General features: G+C 39.7%; 1 protein-coding gene across 1 annotated transcript in view; it reads right to left on the reverse strand.

Annotated features, from left to right (window-relative positions):
* The window catches only part of Ereg (epiregulin), a 17,413-nt gene continuing 5,359 nt past the window's right edge, over nt 1-12,054 (reverse strand). The window contains exons 2-5 of the mRNA XM_048427699.3: nt 6,469-6,555; nt 5,396-5,519; nt 4,683-4,832; nt 1-3,539 (exon numbers count right to left, since the gene is read on the reverse strand). Of these exons, the coding sequence (XP_048283656.2) occupies nt 3,458-3,539; nt 4,683-4,832; nt 5,396-5,519; nt 6,469-6,555 (443 nt within the window). The 3' untranslated portion in view covers nt 1-3,457. The remainder of the gene's footprint in view (nt 3,540-4,682; nt 4,833-5,395; nt 5,520-6,468; nt 6,556-12,054) is intronic.

Consider the following 12,054-nt stretch of genomic DNA (forward strand, 5'->3'; position numbering starts at 1 on the left):
TTTCATAATTATCATGACTCCTTTTATTTCAAAACTTCAATATATTAGCCCTTAAAGTGAGGCACATATATGTGATCTTTCCTAAATTTTTATATTGCCACACATTGTATTGCCACACATTATAATTATGACACTGCTTTCACGTCTCCTAATTTACTAGGACACAAACAGGAATGGAAATAAGGAACAGAAACTTTAGATTGTTTACTCACTCATACTTTTACTTTTTTTTTCATAGTGATCTTTGCCAATTTCTAACAAAAATAAATAAAATCTAACAATAACTTGTAAATTACAGTCTCCTTCACTATTTTAAGGTACACAACTATCAAAGCTGATATTACCTACTAACAAATTGATACAATTCAGTTCTCTGATAACATTTATAGTCAAATAAGTTTTAGGTGAACGCAACTTTATGTTCCATTAGAATCTTTACGAGAAACGTTATACCAGAGTGGCTCTTCAAACTTACAAAGTGCAAGGGCAGAGTGCAAAAAGGCAAGCAGAAAAATACACTGTGTTACATTCAACAGCATCAGGGGTGAATAGCAGAGCTCTCCTAGACATACATATTCTTTCATTAAAACTTTAAAATGAACCCCAAAAATGCTGCCTATGCTCCTCTTGCTCCCACAGCATTAGAACAATTAGTAAACAATGGGCAGCAAATAAAACTTTTTTTTTTAATTCTGCAAAATAGAAGTTGAAGCAAAAGTGACAAGTTTGGCTGGATGAAATGATTTAAAGGAAACTTTACTGTTTTTATGACTGAAAGAAACAAAAATTAGACACTAGTTTGTGCCACATATTTGCTGTCTCTCAGCAGTTAAATTTATTTTGCTATCTTTTCAAGGACTTAAAAGTTAAATATTTGGCTTTGCCCCTGGTTTGATTCTTGGCAGAGAGAGGAGGGTGAAAATATGGAAGAAAGCAGTAGAGCTGCAGTGTGGGATGGAGGCTTTATGTAGCAAAAATCTCTGTTCTAGGACAAAATTGCAGTGTTGAGCACAGCGCATGAGGTCTTTGCTTACAGAATGCGTCTACTGGGAGACTGTAAGGGGTGCAATTTTGCATCTGGAATTGCTATGGTTCTCAATATAGGATTTGTATAGCCTTGTGGATATTCCTGCGTGAGTGTGCGAATGTGCAATATAACGAGAAATATGTGTGACACATGAATTGATTGTACTTTTCTTATGCTTACTTAGCATAATCTTCACTAAAACAATGACTTTCTCCAAACTTATGTTCACGCAAACCCTGTAATCTCCATCATACTATTCATTAATAATATGTTTTTTTATGGGACTACAGGTGTAGCCCAATGGTAGTGTTTGCCCAACATGTGTAAGGCTTTGAGTTTTATTTCAAGCTTTGAGAGCAAAACAAATTATATATATATATATATATATATATATATACAAATTATATATATACAAACTATATATATATATATAAATATATACATATAATTCTTTCCTGAGATTTTTTAAAAAATGTTTAAAGATATGCAAAGCTATTCCAAAGTTCTTGCATCAAATTCTGTGATGTGATTGGAAATGCTCATAGTGGAGCAAGATACTCATATCTAAAAGCCTTTTTAGGCATCTGTAAATTAACTGGCTCTATTCTAGCTCAGTTCTTGATGAGCTTTAAACTTTCATCTGGAGAAGTCAAGGTCACTTAAAATAGGCCAAGTTTCTCTCTGTCCAGTTGGTACCAATGGGATTTAAAATGTGTTCTTACTCAGGACCTTAGACTTTAGCTAAATAAAATGACAAAGAAATATACCTTTAAATATCACTGACTTTCATTTGCCTTTGTCACCTTAGAAGTAAATATGTTGGCTAATGCAGAAATAAACAGCTGGAATTCTGCAAAGTGTGGCGGGTATGTATGCACAAGCGTGTGTATGCACAAGCGTGTGTACAGTAATGCAGTGTGCATTGCTTCTCTTATCTGCTGCTTCCCCACATAGTAAGGCCCGGATTTTTGATGTGAGCTGTGTGAACCTTCCAGGGTTTTCCATGAGTGGCTCCAAAGGGCAGGAATGTTTTCTTCCCTCGCACTCTAGAGGTCAGAAGCAACTCATGATGGCTTGGCTGCCCTAGCACGTGCCAGGAAAAAGGTGGAGGAAGAATAGACTCTCCCTGGCCTGGAATGTGCTCCAGAGAGATTCCACCTAAGGCTGAGCCTTCGGTTAGGCAGCCTCCCAGGAAAGGCCAAGGTGTGCCGGCCGGGACTCCTGAGGCAACCACACAGAATACGCGAGTGACTCAGGAGGACCTACAGTCCGAGAGCCAACAGGCAGCGCAGAGACTTAGCTTCTCTCTTTCCATAAGTGCAAACTAATGACAGGGAGAGGGCCCATGTTTTTAAAATGTAACTTTAAAATCTGAAATAAGGTATTTGCTGAACTAGTTGTTAGTGAAAATTCTCTTGAAACTGGGCATGGTAATGTGGGCCTATGAGCCCAGAGCCAAGGAGGCTAAGGCAGGAGAATTACCATGAGTTTGGAGCCACTCTGTTCAAAAGAGTGAAACTCTGAGTTAAAAAAGAAAAATAACAAAAAAAACCCAAACAAACAAAAAACAAAAAACGAACAAAACCTCTTGAATATAAAATAAAAAGTACATTTCCATGTTAGATAAGATCTGACTAGCAACCTGCTGCATTTTAAAATTATAATTAATTTGATTTGAGATTCAGATTTAATCCTACAATTCTTCAGTAAATTCCCTATAAAAATAAATAATCTAAAAGGGAGTTCAAATTTTCTTCAAATGTGGATTTTCTGATTGATGTTCAAGAAGGACTTCACATAAATGATGTACTCTACATAAACGGAATGCCCCTGCTTCAGGTGGGTTAGCATAGGGCTTGTCCTTTGACCCCTCTAGGCACGTCTGTACCAAATAGCAGGGATGCTGAGGAGAGCTCCTCTCCAGGATTGGTTGGCTCACGGGTGTGGTGTGAGGCACACAAGTTGTGTTTACCTCCCCTTATTACTGTTTTAACACATGAAGCAGAGGTGTCAACCTCTGTGCCAAGCCCTGATATAGTCAAGTCAGTTGTCATAGATCTGAGAAGTAGAAAACAGATTATTGATGCAATTGATTTGACCATATTATTAGGCCCACCGGAATGGCACTTGCGTCAGGCTGGGCATTGCTGACTCCGAGCATTGCTCCAGCTTACTGAGCTTTGACGCTTTTCAATAAAGCATTTCACTCAGGAAATTCTTACAAAAATATCAATTTTCTTTTGATATTAAATACTTTACATATAATATATTAACAAATAGTCTGTCAAAAATAAAACACTTTCCAAATATATTAAAATATAAACAGTTATTGACCTAACACATGACCCAACATAAATATTATTAATAAAATGAAATATTGACATTAACCAGGCATGCTATGCATCCCGGTTCAGAACTTGATGGTGATGTTCAGACTTGTGGCACTGCAGGGTCTCCGGAAGTTACTCTCTCATATTCCTTCTTCGATTTATTACTTTTTCGATGTTTGTACCTAGAAAAACACCAGAAAGGAAATAGCACTGTAACTAACAGATACAAAAACAAACTCTAAAACAAATACATGGACTTCCAGGGCACATTAAGACCAGGCATCCGGTGGCATATGCCTTTAATTCCCAGCACTCGGGAGACAGATGCTCTGGAGATGGATATCTGAGTTCAAGGCCATCCTAGTCTACAGAGTGAGTTTCAGGGCGACCAAGGCTACACTGAGAAACCCTGCTTCAGCAAACAAAAGGGAGACGGCATCCAAAATGACCAGCGCGCCTCTACTTAGGTCAAACAAGGGGAAATTCGAGAGACCAAGAGGGCAATGCCCTGCAGCCTATCTGGTTTGGTAAGAAATGGACATGAAACGGTTAACATGAAACCATTTCTCCAAGGGCTTAACATGAGAACAAAGCTGGGAATGACAGGAGAAGTTCTCCAATATCTTTTTCTATCAGTTTCTCTCACCAGTATTGAGTTCTGTTACATCTAATTGTATGTCTATAACCTGAATGGGTTTTCTAGTATACCTTAAATCATCCCCAGGATGTATTTAAAACCCAATACAATGCAGAAGCTCTATGATACCTGTTAGAGTGTGTTGTTTAGGTTCGGCATAGATACTGTTTTCAAATTCTAATTAGGAAGACATTATCATCGGTTGGCTATTTAGAACAATATCTGGACAATGTTTTTCAGAAAAGATCTTAACCAACAATTTGTACCAGCTTCAAACTAAGAAGAGTAAACTGGAAAGATTTTTGTGGGCACTATTAACTATTCAGACTGTTTCATAAATCCAGTCAAATTAAAAACCCTGACAATCTTAACTATATATCCTCTCAGTTGCCATTTTGTGATAATATCACTGTAGGACAAGAATCCTAATTATTACAGGATGAAATTTTCAGTCTATATTTTTATAAAGATATGAATATTCCTTGCTTTGACCTTTATATGCATATAGGCAGGAAGTAAAGGTTAGCAATTGAATGAAACCTGGGTGCAATGCAACAAGGCAGTTTTGTAAATACCACAGTGCAGATTCCATCTTGTGCCACTCATATTATGTTTGGATTTCAACCAGTTTGTAGGTCTGTTATTGGGTAGTTTGGAAACCCATGGGCAATAAAACGAACCGGCTTACCATCTGCAGAAATAGTATATGGACCCAGCGGTGATGACAAAGAACAGGAGAATGAGAATCGCTGTCAGGGCAACGTATTCTTTGCTCAAGGGTTTGTGAACGGTGAGGAAGAAGTGTTCACACCGGACACCAGTGTAGCCCACGTCACATCTAAAGAATGCAAAGGAAATCAATTATTTTTAAATGAAGTCATGCTATGAGTTAGTATTATAAGAACTAAGTTTTCACGGCAATAGAAGGAACCAGCAAGATTTTTTTTGTTATAAAAATGAATTCAAAAATTGAACTCAGAGTTGGGTCAGCATTAATAAAGTGCCTCCATACAGCTTCTAGGACAAACCACAGAGGCAAAAGGACAAACTGATCTGGCTACTAAGGTACTGGTCACCTAGGATGACTGAGTTTTGTAGATATGAGATTTTTCTTCTAATTGGTTCTTTAAACAATAGCTTATAGAGAAATCCAATCAAGGTTCAGTTGCCATTGTAGTGAGAGGGGAGGCATCTGAAGTTCCCCTCACTGTTCTGCACCCCAAAATATCTGTCCATATTGGAATGTTATATTTACTCTCTAATTTCAAAAATGTAATAAAGTTTTTAATTGTATAAAAATAAAGTACATTTCAACAGCCCATAGAAATGTAGTAACTAATACGAAAGGAGAGAGAGGACGGCGCAGGCTCCAGGACCTGCATCATCACGTGCTCACGTTACCTGCAGTAGTTCTCACTCATGTCCACCAGGTAGATGCACTGTCCATGCAAGCAGTAGCCATTCATGTCAGAGCTGCACTTGGTGATTGACACTTGCGCCACACGGGGGTTGTCTTCCGTCTGAACTGTAACGAGAACGCAAAGTTGAATGACTTGTGTTACGGGGCTCTGAGTGCATAGCTGTCCTTTAATAACAGCAACCTCTGTACAACTTCAGTAGTCAGGTTAGAGGTCAGCAATGGAGAATTTGGGGGGTCAAGACGTTACCCTACTTACTGCATTTCCCCAACCTAAAAACAGACACCTGAACATGCAGCAGGCCCCCAAGCAATAAACAAACAGCTAAACAGGCTAAACAAACTGGAGGATTTAATATTCAAAAGACAGACATGCAGATAGGTTGGAGTACTCTTTCCTGCCCAAGTAACAGTAACAACAACAAAGCAGTAGTGGAGGGAGGTTGTCAAAATTCTGGAAAGCCTAGTGATGATGGACAAGAAAGAAGATAACCTTGGACAGCTCTTTGGCTTCCATATTCAGCTCAGACCAAAGCTTAGAAGCCTTCCCTTGGACCACGTTCCCCTTGGGGGAGCAATGACCACTCATCGGTCTCCATCAGTCACCTTTGTATTTCTACCTGAACGCGATGCTGATTCACACCAAGCACTCCACAAACGGTTCCTGCACACTAGGACTGAAGTGGAAGGAGACCATTTCCTCCTCTGACATGCTACAGCTATCAAGAGAAAATGTGCTGTGTACGAAACTTACACGTTCCTGTTCTTCATGGGAATTGTCCCTTCAAACACACTCCAATAATGGCTCTATACTAATGGATTTTCCTTATTTGCTGTCTTTCTAAAACTCGATTTTTTTAAATCTATAACGACATGTCTTATCTTTCTCCCCTTGTTACTTCTTCATGAAATCTCTCCAGATCTCTAGTTAACTATAAGGTTTAAAAATGGATAGAGCAGGTATCCCCTCCTTTTGCTTCTTTAGCTTGCATTAATATTTACATTTTCTTTACAAATGTGAAACGCTCTGATGCTGCTTCCATGACCTCGGGCTTACCTAGAGCTGTGCAGTTGTCCTCGGATTCTCCTGGGATGCATGATGGAATCACGGTTGTGCTGATAACCCCTGGTAGAAGGTGGAAACCTAGTTATGGAAGATAAAACACATAATTAATGCATCAAGAAAAACAACTTTCACTAAATTTCTATGTATCGTCCCTATCAATTGAGATGTTCTGTTTTAAGAAGTTAATTCATCAGAGTGATAACAGAAAATAATTTATGGAAGCGTTCATATAATTGAAAATAAGTGTTCCCTCTTGTAAATAGATTTTAATTTACAAAATAAAGTCTAGATAAAATGAGAATATTGTTGCCCTTTATTGTTTGTGGAGATGAACTTTAGCATGCCCACAGATACCTAAGCTTGCAGCTGTTCAAATCCCTCTCCTAAACTGCTGTAGGATTTGCAGATCTGAGTTTCTTTCCTAGTGGACCTTAAATCATCTCCAGATTACATCTAAAACCCAGTCCAATACAGGCGCTATGTGAAACCTGCTATACTCTGTTGTTTAGGTTCGGTACCGACAGTATTTTCAAATATTTTGAACCCATGGATACAGGCAGGCCATCTGTATGTCTTATCTAATAACGCCAGAAGAAACTGGTGACCCATGCCAAGCTGTGCGAGCCCTAGCACCGAGTGTCTGTCAGCATGGTGAAATTGAAACAAGTGTCTCATTCAGTAAAAAGGTGAAGGTTGGAAATTAGGTATCAGAATGACTCAAGTCGTGTCTGAATTGTGCAGGAAACATGATAAGAAGAGCCTTCTAATTAGATACCTGGTTACGCAATAGTATTCTGCCTCTCCTGTTTAATCTTTGAGTATTTGCGCTCCAGCCTTCTTCCTGGCTTGTAGAAGTCACTATTACACAGCCAATGCCTATGCTGGCGGTAGGAGCAGCAGCAGCAACTGAGACGCCTCAGTCACAAACCAGGCAGAGGCGTTGTTCTGTTCATTTTATCCATGCTCTCACTAATGCTAAGGAAGACATTACTACCTCTATTGGACATTTAAAAAGACCTACTGAGCATAAAGAGTTTAAATAACTTCTCCCAATGGCACACATTAAATGGGTCAGATGCTAGAATTTGGAAATGGGTAATAATACTTGACGATGATGAACACCACATGGCACACACCAGGCTAGCGAAAGCAGAGTATATTTGCATCACAGAGAAGCAAAAGAACGGTGAAAACATAGTGGTGTGAGAAAACTTGATTTATACTAGTTGAACACAAGAATCACTTCCCCAACTCTCAATTTTTCTAACAGAGTTTTAGGGAGACTGAAATGGACTTTCCCCCAGAAATGCCCAACGTATCCGAGATTCCCATAAATATGCCTCTGGTTTTAATACACTATCCAGTTAGTGCCCCCTACTGGTTTACAGCAAGAGTATAAATTTCTATACATGGCTGTTTAAATGCATCATTTAATCAATATGTTAAAAAATAGATTTTTTTTAATCAGAGAAACTTTGAAGTTACGAACCAAATTGCAAATGGGGGTGTTCTAATCAGCAAAGCATAGATCAACAACCTCAGCCTCATGGTTTCTGCGACCGTCTTTCAAACTTGACACAACAATCCTGTTCATGTTAAAGACTTGTACATACTCCAGGTGAGACCAGAATGTGCAAATTACACATCTTATACAATGCCACTTGTCAGGGTACCACAGAAGACAAGACCTAAGGCATCCGTTTCACATTCTTTCGGTGGTTTGAAACCACTGAAAGTTCTAGAAGCATCCTTTCCCCCGTCACATTTCTCCACGTACCATAAATTGCTTTTATAGACCAAAATTAATGCTTCTTAAATGACTAAAAAGAAAAGAGAAAACTGAAGCCTGAATTTCACTGTCAGTTAAACAGAGATGCAAGCTGTTTTCCGTGTAACTGAGGCTGGAGATGTGTGATTTGGAGGAGGACCTGGATTCTAGCCCACATTAGTTTTGTCCTCCTTCTCAGCAGAGTTTCGCTATGCACTGCACAGAAGAATTAAAAGATTTAACCTAGACAGTCTTCTCAGCACAAACTGGGCTTCTAGTGGTACATGATTTTATCCTTGATACACGCACACCCCACCTCCAACCCCACACCCCCACCTCCCCACTTCACCTAGTTCTCACGTGTACTTCATTAGTCAACAAAAATACTGGAGGAGACACTTCAAATCTCTCTCTAGGAAAACACCTTTGTGTGTGCGAGGGTGGGGTGTGTGGGGGGGGACACTAGTTTCTCTGTCCAAGCCCTATTATCCATTATCCTTTATTTAGAAGTCACCCAGGGCAGACAAGGTGCTAATGTCAAGAGGAGCATTTCCTGCTTAAAATTTCTTTCAACTGCGACCCGCCCCTGCTGTAGGCCGTAGCCAATTGCAGCTGGGGCTGTTTAGTGTTCGGTTGTTGTTTGTTAAGGTTTTAAGAAATTGTTTGTCTTCCATCATAAGCTCCTAGTTGCTTGGGCCACAGGTGAAATATTTGTTTTTGTAGATTACGGAATGTTCAGCCCAGGGTGTGCCTCTGTGAACACTGGCCTTCCCCAGCCTGTGATGTCTGCGTGGGGCTTAGGACAGTTTCTGTGAGACTCGCTAAGAGAATATTTCGCAGTTGAAATCGTACATAATCCTACTAAAGTGTGGGATAGCGCTCTCTCATAGACAGGTAAGACCAGTGAACAGCAGAAACGGGTCTCAATCATCTGTCTCAGTGGACTGCTGAACTGACTTAAAGCAGGGGTCCTCGCTGGTCTCCAGCTGTGCCTGCCCCAAGGCTTTGGCAGCTGGAACAGAGGAGTACATGCGGCAATTAGAAGGTGGGACAGCCCACGGCAGAGGACTGTCATAGCCTCACCCGTTGCCTTTGCAAACCTTTTTACCATTGAGAACTGGACCTAGAGCATTGCCCATACTAGGCAAGCATTTCATCATGAAGCTACAGCCCCAGCCCAGCAGTCATAGGTGCAAAGAATCAGTCCCAGCATCATATCTGCTCATTCCTCAGTCTTACGATTTTCGTGGATTTTTGTATAACAATCTATGGTTCAATTGCAAATGCTTTACTTAAGTTTTTGATTCCTTACAAGGATTCCTGCTAATAAAGTGTTTCACTGGGTTAATATACTAATTTTTTGATAATATCTATGGCAAAATCTGATGTGGTGACAACATTAACACTGGTTGCTAAGATCCCGAGGAAGTCCCTGCAAAGTGATATGGGTCGATGGCCTACGAAACTGGTGCTCAGAATTTCAGCTTCACTCTGAAAAGCAAAGACCAACATGACTTCAGGAACTATTATCTGGGTCACAGCTCCAACTGGGTTAAAGAATGTGATGTCTCTGTTCATCTCTCCCTTCATTGTTTTGGTGGTTACCTTTCAGTGAAATCTCAGATACCCCAGCAGGAAGCGGAGCCACTGACTCACAGGATGCAATTCGCCTCTTCCCCATGAGTCAGGCAGGGCCCAACCTACACCCTTGAGCAATGATGGGGACCCTGCGTGTGTGCGTGGGAGAGTCTGAGTACGCTCACCGGAATGGGGATAACCCTGACAGCCACGGGCCCTGGAGTGCTGGGACCTGTTGCCCAACATCGAGCAGAATACCAGACACAGAAAATGTCCTCCAGTTTGTTCTGACCCGCTTCCTTGTGATGACATTGGGGGGGGGGGGCACGGGAGGTGTGATCCTCTAGAAGACCAATAGAGAGGAGGCAGGGATTCCGTGACTGGAAGAGAAAACCATTCCCAAGCCTCGGGCAGAAAAAAAAAAATAGCTTCTTTAGAAAACAATCAAGCAAATAAAAATGGGGCAAAATAAATGATGTTAATGAATGAGAGGTGTTCCCCTATTTTTCCCAATGAAATCTTTCAGAAGATTTAGACCAGAACAGCAAACTCACTATGAATCACGGTATTTGCCTGGCCCAAACAGGTAGCCGAATCCGCTATGAAACCCTTCCCAGGGCCACACTCGCTGACCTGCTCTGGAACTGTTCGGTTTTCTGCCTTCTTCCAGGGTCTGACTATAGAACCTTTTGGTAACAGTCAACCTACTGTCTCGTGTGCGCTTAGAAGACGTGAAGGAAGTGAATGAACTGTGCTGTTTTAATTTCACTTTTGATAATACCTTGCTTTTTCTTGCTTAAAATAACAAGAAATATATCGAATCAGGTCATGAAAAGATCTACTTCCTATACTTTCAGGTAACAATCTGTATTTCAGACAAAATGTGTGTGTGTGTGTGTGTGTGTGTGTGTGTGTGTGTGTGTGTATACATATATATTATAGCCTTGTTTTATACACTCGCTCTATTCCTACAGTTTTTAATTGTTAACCTTATATTTGAGCATCATTTAAATCTAAGTGTAAGAAAAATTCCTTTATTTGAGATAAAACAGCACAAGAGATTGATAGAACACAGATATCCAAATATTTCCTTTAATTTTGAGTTTTCTAAGATCCAAGAAATTTTCTTGGCAAGTGGCAAAGAAATATTTAATATGTCATTTTCTAACTGTACACATTAATTTTGTTGCATCGTTTCAGTAGGAACTGTAAACTGCACTTTAAAGTGTTTATGTATTTGACTTATCATATGACACACTAAAGTGATTCAAGCTAAGAATGAGTTTAAATACAAAGGAAAGATCAAGTATTTTTCATACTTGGTGGATAGCTCATTCATGGTGGAAGTGTTACCACTAGGAAAGAAAATTCGAGGGGACTGGTGGATAGGGGGTAAAACATTAATCTTGTTGTTTGGGAGTCTTATGGCTTAGAATTCTAAAGATGGGACATGGTTCTCTTGAGTTGGAAATGAATCTATAGAGTATTATTTTAATTCTATTCGCTCTTTTTCCCTGAGATAATCTAACATGGGCAGACTTTTTACAATCTTTTGCAAATGTGCTTCCTTCCATCTTGCTTCTACCATCATTGATTTAAACCAGAGATGTAAATCTTTATTTTGAAAGAGAAACCTCATAAAGGATCAACAAGAGCATTCTAGTGTCTGTCATTTGCGTCATTTTATTGTAGTGACAGTGATGACTGAAGCTTTGAATATTTCATGATATTTTTAGAAGCATGCTAACCAACTTGCCAAGCATTAATCTTTTCTGAAGGATAAAATTTTAATTACTGAACACACACTGACATGCACACCGACATGCACAGTTACATCCACACATACAAGAAGAGAAGAGGAGAAGAGAGCACGCATGGACACACACAATGACTATTCACAAAGTCATTTAAACACACATTGATACAGTCTTAGAAGATAAGTTCTTTCCATGTAACTCAGGCTAGCCTCAAACTTTCAAACCTCCTATCCTAGTCTATCAGTTCCTAGGAATACTGGAATGTACTATTGTATCTAGTCATGAAAGGGTCCTTTACATAATCTTGAAGGTATTCATTTTCACCCAGAGAATCTACCTAATATAAGTACATATTGGAAGATGTTGAAGACTCTGCCCTCATGAAATGCAGTTTGCGATTGCCTGGTCTATATTCACATTGGAGAACTTGACTTCAACGAGAGGCACATGTACAAGAAGGGTTTAGCTAGAAGG

This window comes from Myodes glareolus, chromosome 8 (assembly GCF_982192425.1).
Source record: "Myodes glareolus chromosome 8, mMyoGla1.1, whole genome shotgun sequence".
In the NCBI taxonomy this organism is placed as follows: Eukaryota; Metazoa; Chordata; class Mammalia; order Rodentia; family Cricetidae; genus Myodes; species Myodes glareolus.